The 19,743-nt window shown below is 42.6% G+C and overlaps 1 protein-coding gene across 7 annotated transcripts in view; it reads left to right on the forward strand.

Moving 5' to 3' along the window:
- The window catches only part of SEMA5B (semaphorin 5B), a 267,620-nt gene that overhangs the window by 240,471 nt on the left and 7,406 nt on the right, over positions 1 to 19,743 (forward strand). For all 7 annotated transcript variants that reach the window (XM_038143564.1, XM_038143560.1, XM_038143559.1 and 4 more), the window contains 2 exons: positions 503 to 547; positions 3,718 to 3,923. In XM_038143564.1, coding sequence (XP_037999492.1) covers positions 503 to 547; positions 3,718 to 3,923 — 251 coding nt within the window. The remainder of the gene's footprint in view (positions 1 to 502; positions 548 to 3,717; positions 3,924 to 19,743) is intronic.

The following is a 19,743-nucleotide window of genomic DNA, read 5'->3' on the forward strand; positions in this document are numbered from 1 at the left end:
AGATGCAGAAAATTGGGGTATGAAGGTGGGAGATTAATGCAGGGTCTAACAGAGCAACACTGTTGATGGACAGATGGTCATCAGCACATTCCACCCTGTGCTTTCTGGAAATTGAATCTCTCAGGCAAATATCTGATATGGGTCTAGACTGAATAATGCCTTTCCACATGTCCTTTTTTTGGATTGCATTGCACTGACTTAAAAATCTGAGATCTCTAGGCAATGGTATTCTTTTTCATGGTTTTTTCAGCTAACATATTTTCCCTAAATTGAAGAAGCTAAAGAGTGATCAGGTAACAGTACTGGAATTATAAGATCTTTGGAGAGGTTTCATTGCATGTGTTTCAAACCATGAGCTTATAATTCAATTTAGAGAGACTCTCAGCTTGCTGCAGAACATATGAGCACCTTCTTGTGTCTGTAACACAAAGGGTTTAATTACTTGAAGAAGTAAAGGGGTGGCAAAATTATTACTTTCTCCCATCTTCTTTTCTTTGTTTAGTGATCCTGCCAGCCTCCAGCATTGATGAGAGCACGAACTGTGGAGGTAGGTTACCACTAACTATATATCTTATTTTTATCTTAACCTGACTTCTTTTCTCCCTGTGCAGTATCAACCAAACCATTAATCTATACAGCTCATATCCCACTGATAGCCTTAATTCCACTGGAGTCTTGCTGTCTGAGTCAGACTGGAGGAATGTATCTCATGTCCACTTGTCAGGTCCAAGATTTTTATTTATTTGGAAGTTTGGGATGGCCACTGAGGGTCATTAATTACCAGAGAGCAATTGCTTGTGTCTCTCTACCTCCAGGGTAAATGGTTCAGGTGGAAGAAAGGGTAATTCCCCATTCACCACTGTAAGCCTCCAGCTGTTTGGAGGCAGGTGTTTTTAAATAACCTATAAAGATTTCAGTGAACAGGCTCTCTTAGACAGATCCTTTGCTGATATAGGATGAGATTAGAGGTTTATACTTGTCCTCCAAGAACTTCCTTTCATTCAAGTTCTCACCTCTCATGGAAACTGTGTCTCCTTTCTGCATGTAACATGGAAAGGTCCAGCCGTTAGTGTCACTTTTCCACTGCCCTGGGATCCTCTATGATAAAAATGCAGACTGAAGAAAATGGAACATTCCTTTAACATTTTAAAATGCTAGTTTTACACTAATGGCCATGCCAATTCCTGCTAGGAGCAGGAATCCCTGCTTTCCTGAAATCTAGATGATCTTCAGGCTGCCAAAATCTCTTCTCCCGGTAGAGATCATGGCAAAAACAGGCATGCCACCTGTGGCATGGAAATGTGGCTTCTCAGTTTGCAACCGAGGGCAATCAATGGAATTAAGATTTCAGCCCATGCAATGTAACATTTGGCTTCCTGCATCACTCCTTCTCCCTCAGAGGCTGCAATGGTTCTGCTTTGATTCCAGGACCCCTTGCTATAGCTTGCACTCTACTGTTATGCACTGTACACACATTTCCTTCTTTTTGCACCACCTCTGTATTTGCTGTTGCTATCTACATTTTGCCATAGCTAATATTATTTATTAATGTAGTGTTCTACAATATTTGGCAAAGAAGCCAATCAATAGAAATTCTGTTGATGCATCTCAGAAAATCTATATTTTCAAAGTGATGAACCAGAAAGCTTTCCCCTGGGGACTCACATGCTGCAAACAAAACAATATTATTTTTTTCACCCTAAGATACAGCCAAAACTCATTTGAAAAATCAGATGGGTGTTTCAAAGGTGAGAGTGAAATAGGAGAGAGCTTTATGTTGTGACTTGCAAATGTGGCAGTGAAATGAAACATTCACTGCAATATAAGCAAATCTGGGCAGGAGGAGAATGTGGCAGCATGTCATGTGGCTTTATTGAACACAGTTGCATATTCTATGTTTTAGGTCTCATGAGTGATGCAAAACAGGCAGAAGTTTTTAGAAAGGAAATATATTTTTGAAAAAGTCTAGTGACATTTAGTAGGAAATTATAGTATTTCTGCTGGGTTTTTTTGGACCATCATCCAAAACAATAGAAAATGGTAATCTTGCAATGGAATTTTATAATGTGGTTTGAAAAATAAATCTAGCTCATCAGTCTAATAAATTCTGAATGGTCTGTACTGTAATTATGATTGAAGTGCATTACTTTGCTGTAGAACTCTATTGGTTTTGTTCTTTTTAAAATCAAAAGGATATGTTTTAACTAGAGATTAGTCGAGAGCCATTGACTAATGAGCAGAATCTGCCATTTGAAAAGCATATCACTTAAAATGTAAGATGGCACCAAAAAACTGCACACCGTGATCAGACTAAGAATGAGCCTCATTTAAAGCCACTCTCTGAGCAGCCCCATTTCTCTGCACACAGTCAAGTCAACACAGCAGTCTGTCCAAATGAATTGGCTTTTTAAGTGTTATGGGAAATTTACCACTGCAGTCGCCACTGAGGCGATGTGACTGACCCCGAGAACAGCTGCCCTGGGGCCAGCAGTCAGGGGGTCCCCTCGGGCTCTAGGGCCTCTGTCATTCCTGTTTGAAAGATGGCAGAGCAAAGGCAGAGCAAAGGCAGAAGCCTTTGGATCTATTTGGAGTCAAATAGCTGATTCCTTTCTGTTTAGTCCCCCCTGCACATAGCAAAATACAAGAGGGTCATAAAGTTTTGCCATCCCATAATGTCTCTGGTTGCTTTGATAACTTGGTGGCTCTAATGGTCGCTACTGTTGGTTCTGTTGTCAGAGGAGATCTGGTGGTGGTGTGTTTTACTGTGGGGTGTGAGACTCAGTGAGGTGAGGGAAGAATGAGGAGTGCTGTTTGACTTTGTCCTCCCGCACCAGTCAGAGCTGTGAGTTCGGTACTCCCCGGTGTGTGGGACGCCCAGCTACAGCTCCTTCCAGAGGTCAGTGCTGGCCTTGAAGGCTGCTGTTGCAATCCCACATGGAGAGATCTCTGCAGGAGGCTTTTATAGTCCAAGAGCTTTTCTGTTTGAAGTATTTGCACTGTAGCTACCTCCACCAGAGGTAAATTTGCAATTTACAGAGAGAAGCCAACAAAGAAGTGTTTTTCAAGCACTGTCCCCCTTTCCTTTGTCCACTTTATCTTTCCCGTTCTCCAGAGGACATCTGTTTCACTGTTAGCCCTACAAATACACCTCAGAGGTAGCGTAGACATGACCAAGGCAATGCCATCCCATGAATAAGGAAGAATACAGAGCACACTTGGATTACAAGGGGGAGGAATGTGTATCTCCCCCACCCCACACACAGTCCCATAGGCATTTTGGGCAGCTGACAAAAAGTGCTTTTCCCTCCCTTCCTTCCCCTTCAGAGAAACACTGAGCATTTTTATCCCCTTATTTCCATGACACGCACATGCTTTGGAATCCATTAATGTGCATTGTTTGTATGGCTCATTTCTTTAGCTGTCAGCTTAACATAATGTTTAGTTTCAATATCAATAGAGGGGAGAGAGGAGAGACAGGGAGGGAGCTTTGAGAAAACAATGCATGAACCTGTTAAACTGCACAAGGCAGAGCTGCAGTGGGGAGACCAATTTGCAGGGAGATTATGTCCGTTTATGTTAGAACATAAGACTCTGGCTTCAACAGCTTATCAATGTTGATCCCGAGATGTCACTGCTCTGATTTGCACCTATGGTCTTGTCAGGGGAGGGAAAGGGGCTGTTCTTTAAAAATAGCATCTCTTGTCATTTCCCTTGCAGGTTTTAGTCTCATCCATCTGATTGCCACTGGGGTCTCCTGTTTCTTCGGCTCCAGCCTGTTAACGTTTGTGATTTACGTGTATTGCCAGCGCTGCCAGAGGCAGTCCCAGGAGTCCACTGTTATCCACCCAACCACTCCCAACCATCTCCATTACAAGGGCAACACAACCCCCAAGAATGAGAAGTACACCCCTATGGAGTTCAAGGTAGGGTACTTTAAGAAAAATACCACAAACAGCTTGATACTGCCTAAATAAATTCTGTATTCATGTCATGTTTGGAACTGGGTAGGTCTGTGTTTCTGTGCCCAGCTGATGGCATTATACATGGGGTTGAAAGGGCATTTAGTTGGGTTGTCACAAAGGGGTTAAAAAGCCTCATTACTGCAGTGGGATTTTGTTCTGTTTCACAGTCCTGATGAATGCCAGTCTGGCAAGTACATACCAAGATACTCCAGCCCATTCTGACTATTGAATGTATACAAATTGTCCTCTAAAAAAATCAGTAAGAGCTCAGTTCAGTGCATTGTTAGTGCATGGTAAGAGGAAATGGAGGGGAGGAAGAATAAAAATGGAAACTTCATTGCACAAATAGCTGGGAAAATGTGCATTGGTAGGATGAGATTTTGGAAATTCTTTGGTGACTGCCAAATCGGAGTGAATGAGAAAGCAGGGAGGGTTTTGCCCCCCTCTATCAGTACTGGACAGAAACTTACCCCAGGCAGCTGTACAGAATTCAGTGATAGTAGCAGAGTGGGGAGCTGAAGCCTGTAGGAGATGAGTGCTGAAGTGGCATGTGTTGTTGGCATGTCGGCTTGCTAAAGTGAGCATGGCCCATTATCAGAGCAGACAGGACCCAGGGTGCTGCAGACAATACCCTGAAACTGGATTTGAGCATCAGCCTCCTGGTGAAGCGTGGGATCAGAGCAGTGAGCAGTGGCAAGGGTCTAGAGGCTTCATGTCATCACAGGAGGAACAGCCTGCCTAGGGTCACTTGAACAGTGTGGAGCACTATTTGGGACAGGAACACAAGCCAGAAGGAAGCCCTGCAGCTGCTTGTTCCTTCATACAGCTACGTGCTGTTGACATTTTGATTGTCTGCCTCTGCTGGTCTGGCCTGGCTTCTCACTGAGACCCAACAATAAGATCAGTGGTGGGACTGTTGCCACAGTCCAAACTCCCTGGGTGTTGAGGACTGTTTCTAAGTAGGAATTGTGTAATGCTGGGCACAGTACGACTCCTGATACATAGCTATGATTTGCAGTGTGAATGCATATCAGAAATAAGAGCTTGCATCAAATAATTTGAGAAGGGTCAGTGTTGTTTTGCTGTTTTAAAGGAAAACAGTTCGAGATGGAAAATAACTGACCAGTGTGATAATAAGAATGTGGTAAAATCCTTGTTGGGTATTGCAGCCTCTCAGAGGATACTGCTGCCTATAAATGCAGTCTCAAAAACACATTTGCTAGCAAGCTTAAGGCTACAGTTGCATACAGTTTAATAAGAGTCCAGCATCATAATGCAAGTCAGCATAGATTTGTGGAAAGTAAATCATGTCAAGCAAATTGGATTCCTTTTTTAAATTAAATAAATATTGATCTAGATAGGAGGGAAGCAGCAGGCATATCGGGATTTTCAGAGACTTTTAACAAAGTTTCACGGGATGCATTATTCTACACACTCTGCATATACAGGTTCAGTAATAAATTATTAAGACAGGTAAAGAACAGGGACTTGATCTGGAAGCATCAAACTTCCAAGTAATCCTTTCAGTTATGGGAGCTGCTGTGGCAAAGTCAATAGGAAGATCCAGATTAAAAAGGCTTGCAGAAATGAGCAAGAGTATTCCCTTGTTTCTTATATAGCAAACAATAAAGAAAAGACACAAATTTATTTTTGTGGCCAAAAGCAGGTAGCTAGAGGGCTGTATTTGTGTTAACATTTTCTTCATGATTTATACTGTGCTATCATGTGTTATCAGATGATGCTAAAATAGGCAGAATGGTTAAAATTTAGAAGGATGAGGTTGTTCACAGAACGATCTTGATCAATTGGGTAAATGGGTTATGAAATGCACTATGTCTATGTCAAGTGGTGCAGTGAAGTAGAAGTAATAACAAAGCTAAGCAAAGTTTAAAATAGCAGCAGATTAGTTAATGTGGTGTCAGGAGGGAGTTGACCTCTTTGATAGATCCATCTCTGAATACTTGATCTAGTGTATGGTAACAGTGAGCAGCTGTTAGAGTCTTCTTTCGAGGGACATAAAGAGCTTAGGCATTAGATCAAGGTTTGAAAAGTCTGGTTTATTTAAGGAAGGCATTAGCTAACTGAGACTGTATGACTTACATTCGGGGAGAAGGGACTTGGACACAAGGAGAGATAGACCAGATGGGGCTTATTTACAGAATGTTAGGAAGTGAAAGAGTTCAAGTGCATAAATCTGCAGTCATTGGACAGACCAAAGCTAAATGTTTAGGAGCAAGGGGCTACTTGCTGAGAAGAACTCAAAGTCATACACTTCAGAGTGGTGAATGAGGCAAAGAGATTTACAGAAAGGGTAAAATCTATTTGTCAAGTGAAGCCTCCTTTTCTCCATTCCTGTTGAGTATTTCCTTCTGCTCACCTTCTCTGTTGCCTCTCCTTTCCTAAGCTCTTGGCTGAAATTTTCTCATTTCATACTACAAATCTGCCACTCCTCAGTGTTCCCTTGAAGCATATAGCATTAATGAAGTAAAAGGAAAGTGTGTGCTCTGTGCTGTGTAATTACTTATGGAACTTGTTACTAGCCAGGTTTATATTTAGAATAACTGACAGATTTTTTTTAAGGGTTAGGAGGGAGGTTTTTCATGCCTTCCAGGAGCATGTGTGGTTTTATTGTGATGCCACAGAATTAACATTAAAATTATGGAGAAGCTAAAATTCACCTTCCTGATAAGGAGGGCTGGACTGAGCTTGGATATGGGCCTATCTGAATTTAAAATGTGTACATGTGAAAGAAAGTGGAAGCGCCAGAGAGTCCAGATTCTAAACCCAAATAAGTTTCTCTTCAGCAGATACCAAGGAAACCACCCTCAACATTTTTTAATGAAAGCAAATTAATAATTGCAGGTTTGTATGTGTGTGTATCTGTGTGAAAGAGTTGATAATTCCAGGATTAAGGAAATAAAGGGTGTGTAGACTACTTTTTAGTAACAAAAATGATAATACACAGTGACATGATGGTAGCAGAAGGCTGGCCATATGCACAAGTGTATCTTTTTCTATTCTTTGATAATAATAAGACTTCTGCAACCATCTTTAGTTTGTTTTCGTCTTGAAATATCTCTGCTCTACAACCAGCAGGTGAACACTGTAGAAAGTTTGGCTGTGTTACTTTCAAATGTACAGCACTGAATGCAAACTCATAAATCAAGGTAAATTTTATACGAAGGCAGATTTTAATGAAGGAAGTGCTAGCTGATATGAGCCTTGTTGGCCATTTCAGCACAGCAGTGCAGTAATGCAGATCAGATGTAAATACCATACATAATGGGTGACCTATTGATCATGTAGCTGATGCTAACTTGCATAGGCAGTGTTTTGCAGAAGCATGTTTTATTTTTGTTGGCTCCTTTTCCCTTCCTGTTCTGCTTTCTCAAGAATGATGTGAGGTTTATTATTAGCTATTTTAGCCAGGATGTCTTGAAAGATTTCATGCATATGCATTTACCAGCAACACGTTGATTTTGATTTGGTATTCACAGATCGTAGGGGAGAGACCTTTTGGGTCACCTAATAAGCAGTTCATGTTTCATTAATTGGTTGAAGTTCAAACAACACTCTGACAATATTGAAGACTGTGCAGAACAAAAGCATAATGAAATAAAAATTATCTGCTCTTCACGTTTTGGCATGACGGGTTACAGAACCACCTACAACCTTCCCAGTACTGCCACGCCAATTAAATAATAACTGACTATCAAAGCAGTGAGGAGATTCTCTTTTTAACATCTTGCTTCAGCTGCTTCATGCCTTGTGTGAGTTACTTACCACAGCTGTGCTGATGGAAAGCCAGATGATCCTGCAGTAGAAGCAGGAGGATGTAGGGTCAAGATTGAGCCCTTGTGAATTAGGATCTCTTGGAACAGCCACACATGGAGAAAGGGTTTGGACTGAACTTCTTCCTATTGCTAAATCCTCTGCCAATAAAGAGAGCCAACATTTTATTCTACACGGGATTTTGACAAAGGCGTCTGCATATTGGTCCAAATCCAAAATCCAGTGGCCTTTGGATCAGGCCAGATGGGATCAGTGAGAAATGTAAGTTGCAGGATGGTTTTGATGATGATTCTGCAGATTTTCTTTGCAATTGTGCTGGACAGACCTCCCTCTGTCCTTCCTTCCTTCCACAGAGCTTTAGTCATGAGTCACCCAGTAAAACTCTCTGTACTGATGCCTCAAATAAGCTGAGGAAGCACCTGAGCACTGCATCTTCTCTGGCATCAGCACTGCTGCTGTAGAAACTAAGGGCCAAACACTGAAACAAAACACTAATTTATGTCAAGGATTAAATTTATTGTGGGAAAAGATGAGGTGACATTGCAGGATATGGCAATGAAAGAGGGAAACTAAGTGGTTGATGTATTGCTTGATATCTGACTTTTCTAGGACATTAAAACAATACACATTAACTTTAGGAGAACTGTGAGTTCTGCACTTGCCTAAAATTATACAGCTAATATATACGCAGTTACCAGAAAATGGGGGGAATAATCAGTAGATCACTTGGACTGTATAAATTAGAAGCTGCAACGAATATTTTCTAATGAAGTGAGAACAATGCTGTTGGGAAACAAATGACAGAGTGCAGAGCAGACACCCCCTGTGAAGGACTCTGGACCCTGTGATCCACACTTCATTACTAATCCCAAATAATTCATGGCAATAAAATACTAACATGGAGAGCTGAGACACAGAAACCAATTCTGTCTTTGGAAGATGAATCCTTCTGAATAAAATAACACACTGGGTGTTTGGTGTGGCTTTCAGCCTTGCAAAAATTAGGGAAAAGAAGATTAGTTCAGTTGGTTCGAGCATGATGCTAATAATGCCAAGGTTTTTCTGTATAGGCCATTCTCTTGAGAGATGGACAGGATGATCCTTGTGAGTCCCTTCCAGTTTAGAATAGTCTGTGATTTTATTCTGTGAAAAAAAAAAGAAGAAAAAGTAGAGGTTAGGGTACAGGAAAGTGATCTCTGTATGGATTTTAAATGTCTCTCTCTTGGTGATGGTAATTTTCATTGCTGCTGAAAATCACACCTTTTTTATAGAGAGGAGGCAGCCAGTGGTTTAAGTTAAAGCTATTTAAACTGCTGTCAAGTGCCCTAAGAGGAATGTTTGTCAAAGTCAGCCTTGGTCTCTGAGGATGTTTGCTTCTCTATGGAAAACTTTGTGTTTCAGTGTCCTGCCATTTAATTTGATGTGTTGTTACTTCAACTAAAATTGGCTAACCCATTTATTTTTGGTGATCACAGCACATACATTGATAGCACTGTGATATAAGCTTTTTTCTTTTCCCAGTGACCCTTTCACTGCATCGTTCAAGCCCCAGGAAGTGGCTGTAAAGTTCACATATAAAGCAGTAGTTGATGATACCCAGTGCTCTCAAGAAGTTATCATCAGTGTCCCTGAAGTATTTGCTTTAGCTGCATGGTGTTAGCTGATGTAATCAGCTGGGGGAAAAATGCCATATATCTGTGTATAGATACAGTAAATCAGATTGAAATATAAATTCTATTCCCAGTGAATTGCATGTTTAACAAAGGCCATTCCCTGTGAACAAAGTGGCATTTAAGAACATTAAGTGCTTGAATGGTGGAGTACATATTTTTAGTACTTACCATGAGTATAGTATTATTTGAAATAGAATAGTAGGGGCAGGGGGCTGAATTGGCAAAGAAGCATTGTGCCCTTTCTTGTATGATCCTGCAGTTGCAAATATCACTTCAGGGGACTCTTGATTTGCATAATGCCTACTATGAAGGGAAAGCAAGAGAGCTTACTGATGGGGAAAAAAGGATTAAGTGGTGCGTCTCAGTCAAAATCTATTAGTGTCTTTTCTCCCTTTATATCATTGGCTCGAGTCAAATTGAGCAGTCAAGCATGCCTGGAGGTGTGGCTGTCCTGGGATGGTTGTGCCCAGGGAGGGATGTGCCTCTCCCGGCGCTGTCCCCACCCCCTGCGGCAGGGGCTCAGCGGGTTGCTGTGTGCGAGTCACAGATAGCGAACTCGCGCAGATAAGTATTTAAGGGTAGGGGAGACCGCCGGTTCAGATCGGAGGGTTACCTTGCTCCTGCTCCCTCTGGGATATTAAGCAGCTGCTCACAGCAGTCCCCCGATGGGAATTGAGTCCTTGCTCCATCTGTTTTTCATGCAAACCCTTGCTGCTTCACAGGATGTTGCTGCTCCCTGTAGGGTGGGAATCCTCACTGCCCCCTTTCCCCCGCCATTTTTAAGAGAGTCTGGCTTGCTTTTGAGATTACTTTTTGTTTTTAAGCCACGTTAAGAAGTTTTGACTCTGTGGGTAGATGCTTCATAGTAACCTGTCACTTTTTTCTGTTTATTGACTCAGCCTTCTCTGCTCCCTCTTTACAACCAGGCATATCTCTTCTACAGCCAGGTTAGGGATATGGTCCATGCTCTGCCTTCTCACAGGCTAGATCATCATGGATGCTCACATAAGCCTTTCTTTGGAGTAGTATTACTGCAGCTGTAGCAATCTGTTTTTAGGCAGACAAGTTTTGGGTTGTTTTTAATTAGATCAATGAGTGTAGCTGGAAAATCTGGCAAGTTTTTGAACATGTGAGCTGCTGTTTCAGAACTGAAGACAGACAGATGTGTTCTAAAGCTTATCTGATTTTCCGGCTACACTCATTGATCTAATGACTGATATTACCTTTTGCTTGCAATTTTCCTCTTTCCTAATTTCTCTCAGGTTGACACGTACATGCCTGCACCCACCCAGCTGTGCTGGAAGAGTAATTAATTGAAGAACTACAGGAATGGGCACAACCAAACTGCACTGGACTTGCTGCTGCTTACTTACATGACTTCCCTCTACTGGTCAGCAGCGGAATATTTCAAATACACCCTTTCCTCATTTGCTAGAAGTTAATGGTTCTCCCTTGGTCCAAGTGCTTGGGGTGATTCTCTCCTCCTTGCCTTTGTTCTCTCCTTCTTGTCCAAGCTCTGGCTAGAAGTGTTATGTATATTGGCTGAACCAGGAAATCCTCAGTGCCACCAAGATGTGCAGGAGGAATTAATTATGTGTTTGCAGAAGACTTTAAAGGGAGCCATGAAAGAGGCAGGGAGCTAAAGCAAAGGGAAAGACTAATATTAGACAAATAATGAATATCAGAAAACATATAACCTTTGTGCTATACTTGGAGACTAGCTGCCTTGCTATTCTTCTTGAACAGTTCTACTTGCAATTAATGGATTCTTAAGCAGAGTTATAAAGAAATTGAGCTACATGCATACAAAATAAAGATATCTGTGTCAGAATTCAGGACTAGAGCTCAGTTTCCTGAGTGTTTGGCAGCTCTGAGTGAGGACAGATGAAATACTTGAGCTTTTTTTTTCTGGACCATGACCACCCAGTCCTGAAGAGTCATTGAGAGCTCAGGGCTGCTCAGGATGCACTGGCTGCTGCCACAACATGAGCTGCACAGGTTGGAGCAACACTACAGGCACAGCCACTTTCCCTGGTGCATCATTTATATATACACAAGAGGTCTGGCATAGGGGAAGCAGGAGTAACTCTGCCTGCACTCCCCATACAGCTGGGGGAATCCTCATTAAGTCAGCTCCTGAGATTTGGCACAAAGCATGTGAATAAAGGAAAGAACTGAAAATCTGTGGGTGAAGGAATCTGGATGGACTGTATCCCAGAGTCTCTGAGAATCAGCTAATGAACAACTCCAATTACCTTTATAAATATCAGGGACCTTAGGCAAACCCCCAGTGCCATGAATTGCAAAGGTAATACAAAAGTGTTAGTGAGAAAGCAGGCTCATTTCTGCCCTGCTAATTGAGTCACTGTTAAGCTACAGAAGTCCAATGCACTAAAGTCCCTCAAGTAGCTTGAGTAAGTCTGTGTGGGAAATGTCAGCTGGATTTGGGGATCAGACAGAACATCTGTGAGCATGCGGGCCCACAATTGCTAGAGAAAGCCTAGACCTTCCCCATTCAATCGAGCACATCAATGGGTGTTACATCCTGCTCTGTCTGTAAAATTTGGCAGTCAGGGCCATACTAGAGGCTGAAACCAGGAGAAACAAATGGGATTGACTCGACTGTGCTTTCAGTTACAGCAATGGAAACTCATTGAAACAAATCTGTGTCAGTATTAATATGCAGGAAGATCTGAATTAATATTTGAGAGGCAACATATCACATATCCTGATGAAATGAAAGGTGGTTCAGCTGAGCTGACAGCTGAGCCAAGACCTAATGCTGAGCAGGGAGAAATCAAACATAATCACTTTTTGCACAGAGTTTGAGCTGCAGATTCTCAGCTGGTTAAAAATGCAGCTTCACTTGTCCATACATCTAAAGAAAAGAGGGTGGTATTGGTGTCTTAAATAATCCTGTGATGTGTAAATAGAAATTGGCTTGGACAGGAAGGCTGCTGTAGAGATTGAAACCTGGCTAATGGACTGTGAACATCGGGCAATTGTTGATGGGAACAAACAGGGCTATAGGGAGGAGTTGTTTGGGACACTGCAAGCAGTAATGCAAGGTTTGGCTTTATTTAATATCTTCATTAACGACCTTGGAGAGAGTGCAGTCAGTGTGTTAATTAAATGAGCGCAAGATATTAAACTGGGAGGTGTGTCAAAAAAACAGCCGCTGGCATCGGACTAATGGAAAATGACCTGAGGAGGTTACAAATGTAGAGAGGAAATAACAAGGTGAGAGGCAACATGGGGAGAAAATAAAGCAATCCTGAGGAAAATAATCAAAAAGCAGCTATTTAGAGGGTGGGAGAATTTGGAAAGCAGTAAGACTATAAGAGAATGAATGGAGTTAGCAGATGGCAAATTGGGCCCAGTTTTTACTTTTATTTTTATTACTTCTTTTTTCACCACTGCAGTTATACCTTCACGATTCTCAGTCTAAATGCAGCATTGTGGGCTGGCACGAGGCTGCATGACTTGTGCTGGTAATTCACCAGAACAAGAAGCTCTGAGGCCATCCAAAACCTCAAGGCTGCTTGCTCCAGTGTGAGAGCAGCGTGGCAGTGGGAGCTGTGCCCCCACACAGCCCCAGACTAGTTACCATCAGCTGAACTCCAGTACAGCCCAGTGCTCCAAACCATCATCTGCACCCAGAGTGATCAATGTCAGTTTTAAAGGGCTGTGATTATGCCTCTGGTGAATTTGAGAACTGGAGCATGCTGAGCCTCTCTAGTAACACTCTTGTGTGCGTGGAGCACCCAGGAAAGGCATTCACCAAGGCACAGGAGTGCTGCGAGGAGACAGTTTCCACCTTCCCACACAGCTGAGATCATGTCTGCTATAGCCTGTGCATCAGCTATATTGGGAAGCAGTTGGGGCAGCCTCAAATTCCTCTTTTGTGTCTGGACACTACGTCATGGGTGTTGCCACCCCCAAATCATAGGCAAGCTGGGGCTAAATTGCAAGCTTTAGGCTAGACACCTGCACTTGCCAGTGGGAAGATTTCCATGACCTCCTCAGACTTCAGTTTCCAGTTCAGAAAAATACTTGGGTTTGCCTTACTATTACATGCAGTTTGTTTTGCCATCTTACTCATGTGCTTGAAGTCAGAGATGTGCCAAAGCATCCTTCTGACAATGGTCCTTTATGTTGCCAGCTCTGAAGGGTTTTGTAAGTTTACAATGGCAGTAATATAACTTCACTCCCTCCTAAGTGCAAGGATAAAATAGCTATTTTCAAACAGCTATAAATAACTTTAGCTATTCATTTTCTGATAATTGGATGTTAGTTCTATTGTCAACCTGAGCACATCTACAGATGCTGCCGTCATTTGGGGGTTGTTTAATTTATTTACCAATAACAGTGAACAAAGAATCTCCAGTCTAAAAATATGGTAAGCTTCCATCCAAAAAGAAAATGCAATCATAAGTTTGGTGTCCCAGTGGGATTTTTTTGTATCTCTTTTTGAGATGAATAACCTTCTTATATAGAAAATAGGTTCCTCATCTGTACATCTACACTTCACTGTAAATCCTGCAAACAGCCTTATTGAATTAATCAGGAAAAAGCTCAATACATAAACCCTGCCACGGCTTCCTTTGACTCCATGTAGGCAGAGCTAAAGCAGTTTTATAAAAGCATCAGGTGAGATAGTTTGCTTGGCATAAGACACTAAGCAAATTTTAAAGAAAAATCAGAAAGAGGAGTCATTCAATTCTTAAAAATCACTCCTAGCTTGGAATAAATACATGGGTCTCATAAGGTCTTTCTGGCAACTTTCCATCTTTCCAGGGTTATTTGTAATTCTTAGCTCAAGAGGCACAGCAGTGTTGTGGCATCCAGTTGATCAGAAGAAAGGGAACATGTGGGTGGGCCAGACGTCATATATTTTCTTGGTGTCAGTTATTGCCAAAAGAGGTTATTTTAGTAGTATGGTTTATTTTGTTGAAATGTAATTATTATGCTAATTATTCCCAAATTTACTGATTAATTTAAATTCCGAGATCTCTGCCCTGGTACTTCCAGAGATGTACAAACTTTGGGAAATGTTTCATGATATTAATATATTTCCACAGCCCTGAGTCATTTGGCTAATGTTCCAACAAGGCAAAAAGTAACATCCTTTAACAAGAAAGCACGTATAGCTCCATGAAACAGCTGATCTGCATCAAAAAGGCATTTTGCTCAATCTGATTTCACTGCAAGAAGCAAATGGTTTAAAAGGAGCGCAAAAGAACCTAAATGTTGGATCTTGGTTTCATTACATCATTGCACAATTCCCCTATCCCTCCATTTTCCTGGGGAATGAGGGGGCGTAATGGCCATCCCACTGTTGCTACAGGAGGTCTGTTGGATGCTGTTACAAGGAAAGTTGGAAAGACTGCCTCAATTCTTTTAGGAGTATTTGTGTGGCTGAGTTCAGCAGGAGTGTTGTCCTTGATTTCTGCAGCGGAAGGATGAGGGATGCACATGGGCTTCATTTGGATTTACTAAGAGGAATGGGTTGGCTGCAAAGTTGCTGTCTGCTCCCTGGACCCTGATTTTAGACCTTCTGCCATGTTCACAGTGGATGACCAGGGTTAGCAGTGATTGAAATTGTTACCCCTGGTTCCTTCATCCTGTGGTGAAGGAAATGAAGTACTCTGTAGTACACTGGGATGTTCAACATTACAAACAAAATTCCAAGGTGGAAACCTAAACCTGTGCAGCCCTGGCACAGGCAGCACGTCTCTGATGAGCCATGGAAAGGTGTGCACTGCATTGTTCAGCCTCTTCAGAGGTTGAAGTGGTGGTAACCATAAAAACTGAAAAAATTGTTTGAAGCTGCCCAGGGAAGGTCCCCCTACCTTTTTCTTTTTTACCTTTCTAAAGAGGAAAGTGTCATGCGAGGGAGGTAGAAGAAGTGAAATGATATCTGTTCACAGAGAATAGTGGAGGAGCTGTGAGGCTGGGGGATATCGTTCTTGCTCACTTACTTCACTGGGATTCTGGTGCTGCATAGCTGGTGAAGATAAACCTACAAAACTCCTGGGAAACTTGCTGACTCTTCCTCCACAAGCCCCAAAATAGAAAGATCTGGAACTCAGAGAGAATGCTGAGCTCTGAAAAGCTGAGTGCTTTCTACATGAGCAGATTAAGGAAATCTTGCCATCATATGTTACCCTGTGGGAACTACATTATGGTCCTAATTTTAGTATTAGTTGTACAAGTATCAGAAGCTTTTAGAAGAATCATTTTCACTTAGCTTCTCAAAAATATATGGACTTCCTTTTAATTGTGAGTGAGGAGATGCCCATCTACTTTTTAAATCAAGTTTTGAAATTTTCATGACTGCATATTGGAAATTGAAACATTTGATCTGTTTATATGTGTAAGAAATGTTTACACAGCTTATACCTGCAGCTGTGGGATGGGAGTTGGGAGTAGTACTGGAAGTCCCATGCTGTTATGTGTAAAGATGTTTTGATACATCTGGGAGAATGTAAGCAAGTAGGTCAGTGGATAATGACTTAATGATTTGGAGCAGAGGCAGAATTTGGGGAAGTAGTGGCAAGGTCTTGCTGGAGAAAAATGAACAAGTGGAAAATTTGAATGATGCCTTCGGCTAAAATTATCAATGGAGAAATCAGAAGAAAGTTAAATGTATGCACATGGTACAACAGAGTCATGTTTAACACGCCCAGCACTGGGCTGTAACTGGGAGAAGCAGCCTGTGAGTGCTCTGACTATGGTGTGACCCTTCCCCTCAGACTCCTCCTCTTCCAACTGCACACTTGCATGAGTGATCAGATTGTTCATATAATTCCATAAATATTGAAATACTTAGGATTCTGTTGTGCTTGGCATGGACATGCAATTCACCAACAAGAAGACTGGATCTCTTGGTGAGTTGACAGATCACATATAAGGGAGCAAGCTGCTGCTCCTTTACAGTCTGTTAAAGCCATAACCATCATGGTCCATCTGAAAACATCCCTGCTTGACAAAGCAGAGTTCCTGGGTCAGAGATTTTTTTCAAATTATATTAGTCATTGCCAATGCAGCCTAAAGGCTGTGAAAGGTGTCATTTAAAGAAAGCAGTTAAGTTGGGCTTGCTTTTGAGTGATCCACTTGGCTGCATTAGAGCATGCTGGTGGCTTTCCTTCTGCTAACAGGCCCTTGAACTGAGGTTAGTGGTGAACAGACCAAAAGAAACAAATTATACCAGCTATGCCAGGATGTCATGGCTCATACTGTAAGGGAGGAAGCAGGTAAAAGAAATAATTGTTAGTTGAATGGAATACTTTTCCTAAGTGCATTCCACAGGTTTTCATATTAGCTCAGTCTGGCCTCACTTTTTATGTGGAATATTATGCTTGCACAAATACCAGAAGCTTCTTTCTTCTCAAGGCAGGATAGGACCAAAATGATGGCCTGAAATCCATTTTCCTTGGTGTTTGGAATACATCATGTGTATGGCACGGAGATTTTGCCACAAGTAATTTGCAGCAGTAAGCATTGATCAGGCTTTTGGTTCTTTCTGCTTACTGAGCAGACAGTTGTAAAAGGTTGTAGGGGCTGGCAAGGGCAGTCAGTACTGTTTGATTTGGGAGGAAGCAGACAGTAAGAGAAGATACAAAGAGAAGACAAGAAGGTTGAGTGTCAGGAGAAGTATCATTGGAAGGGTCTGGAGGTGCTCAGATGACTGACACATCTATTGCCCTGGAGGGTGCAGGACAGTGGTGCAGGAGGGCTCAGGTTGCCAAGGCAAGTCTCTTCCTTCCCTGAAACCTCTGGTGAGCTCTAGTGCTTGCTGGGCTGCTTCAGTCAGCTTAGCTGCTGCAGCCACTGACAAGTCCCTGCAAAAGCACCCAAGGACTGTCCATTCTAGGAGGACATGCTGGGTGTTCAGGAAGCACTTCTTGACCCTGGTCATACTGGGGACCTGGCTCAGGGGGGCTGAGGGATTGAGACACTGGCAGGAGTTGGGCTGGCAGCTAGGGTCTGGTCTGTGTTTGTTTCTGTGATGGGCTGGTGACAACTTTGGTGACAACTCTTGCCTTTTCTGTCGGGACTGATAAGTATTACTGGGGCATCCATGGGTGCAGCAGGATGCACCCCAGGAACTGCAGTGAGTTCAGGCTGTCAGGAGGCTCTGACCTCAATGGCATCACCCACACAGCAATGGGGAAATGCCTTCCAAAAGGAAAGTTGTTGGCCATCTCTGTACTGTCACTGTGCAGAGCTGTGGGATGAGAGCAGGGGTTAAAACTCTGAGTAAAGCAGCACAGGAATCGACCAGAGAGATTCAACTGCAGCCTCTTCTCCCGCAGTGAATGGATGAGTGTGTCTGTGTGCATCTCTAAATTTCACTGCTGCCTAATTTCCCCTCTACAAAATATCAACCAGTTTCTAGTGCCAAGAAACCTAATCATCTGTTTATTAAAATGAGACAGACAATAAGTTTGTGGGGGGAAATGTTAAGGCAGTGCACATTGATCATGCTGATTTAGGATAGTACTGCCACTGCAGCATTTCCAGAGAAAAATTCTTTGTGGCTAATTGTATTATAAATTCCACTGAGCCATTTTATGAGGTATTTCCTTAAGATATAAGCCCTCCATCCAAAATAAAACCAAAAAGAGCAAATGACCAGTTGTGGTGTTTTCCTTAAGTAACTATTACATGAACATATGAAGAGAGAAAAGGAAAAATGCAAATCATGTTAATAAATTGCTAAATCTGTTGTAATGGGCTAGTTTTAAATACTGTGGAACACGTAAAAACTCACACAGATTTTCCATCTCAAAACCAAAGAAGGTGAGTCCTGAGGTCTTTGTCCTCATACCAAGATAGTCCTGAGCTATTGCAGGTCAGGATTTTAATCTCACTAAGTTTCAGAGGTGGCAATCCTGTCGTGTCATGAATCTTAACCAACCCAGACAAGGCCTGGATGTTGGACCAGCTTCAAGAAGGTCCAGAAAAATTGTGACAGTGGGACTCAGCCTCTTCATCTTCCTTCCTGCAGTGGGTATCCCAGACTAGGAACATCAGTAGGAAACGACAGCCATCATGTACAGCCAGTGTGAACACCTGTGGGGCTCACCAGAGAGCAACTCCCCCAAACACTTGGTGGTAGTACTTAGAAAAGTGCTTTTTTACAGGGAATCTCAAGTTTGTTTTTCTCAAGCTGGGTCAGAAGACACGGAGGCGCAGAGCAGTTAATTGGATTTCCCAAGGAAGCATAGCAAGCACTGGAGGACTGAAGCTGGCTTCCTTGTTTCCCAGCCTCCAGCACAAAGCAGCAGACTGTTGGCCACACTACTTTTCTTTGAGTGACTGGGAGCAAAGCATGACATTTCCTTTTTTACTTCCATATTGAAGGGCACAAATTCTAATTTCTTGAAAATATTGGTCACTTAGAGCATGCCTATACAAATTCCCTCCTTGGTTCCTGCAAGCGTTGTGCAATGGGATCAATTTAGGGACTCCAGGCAGGGGGAGATTGCAGTCAGACCAGGAGGAGACTGGGTCTCCTCCAGTTTTCATGTATGAGATGTTTCAGGCAGTGCTCATTTCTGAAAAACTTATTTGGTGGTTCAGCAATTGGGAAATTTCTTTGCCAGGCTAGCTTTGGCACAGGAAAGCTTTTCTTCCTAACATCTTGTATGAAATTGGGAGTTGTAAGCTCCCAGGGTAGCTGTAACTGTCAGTCTGCTGATTAGAAGAAAACATTTTCTTTTCTTCCTCCTCCTCTCCCCCTCCCCATGCAGTAAAATGATTTGATTACAAAGAAATAGGGAGTTAAATGGACTGCCTGTGGTCTTGTCTTTGAGCCCCGGGTAGCTGATCCTTTCAGTGGTCACAGCTGGGATGTGGATAAACCCTGACTATGCAATGGGCACATGCACAGGGTGAGACTCTGCTCTCCATCTGTAGGGAGCCCACTGCTGTCAGGTCACCCTGCTGCTGCTGGGGCTGGGGGTACAGAGCCTTCCCCAGAAACTTCCCTCTGCACCTGCCCTCAGGCAGAGCAGAGATTTCTGACCTTGCTGAGGGAGCCACTTTGCCTGAAGTTCAATGGGTCGAGTAAAGCTGAAGGAGCTGGGTAGTTCAGGGACTCGAGCATCAGTTAATTAGTTCTCACCTTGCCCTGAGCTGGGTCAGGCATGAAGGGTTTGTCTCAAGGGGGACGTGAGGTGAAGTGGTTCCTCACTAAAGGAGCATCAGATCATGCCAGAACAACCATTAGGGCCCAGGACTAGCTGGCGCATTAGACCTCTCCATCTCTGCTCCTGACGGGAGAGATGCTCATACTCTCTTTAAATGTG

This window comes from Motacilla alba, chromosome 7, assembly GCF_015832195.1.
Source record: "Motacilla alba alba isolate MOTALB_02 chromosome 7, Motacilla_alba_V1.0_pri, whole genome shotgun sequence".
Classification (NCBI taxonomy): domain Eukaryota; kingdom Metazoa; phylum Chordata; class Aves; order Passeriformes; family Motacillidae; genus Motacilla; species Motacilla alba.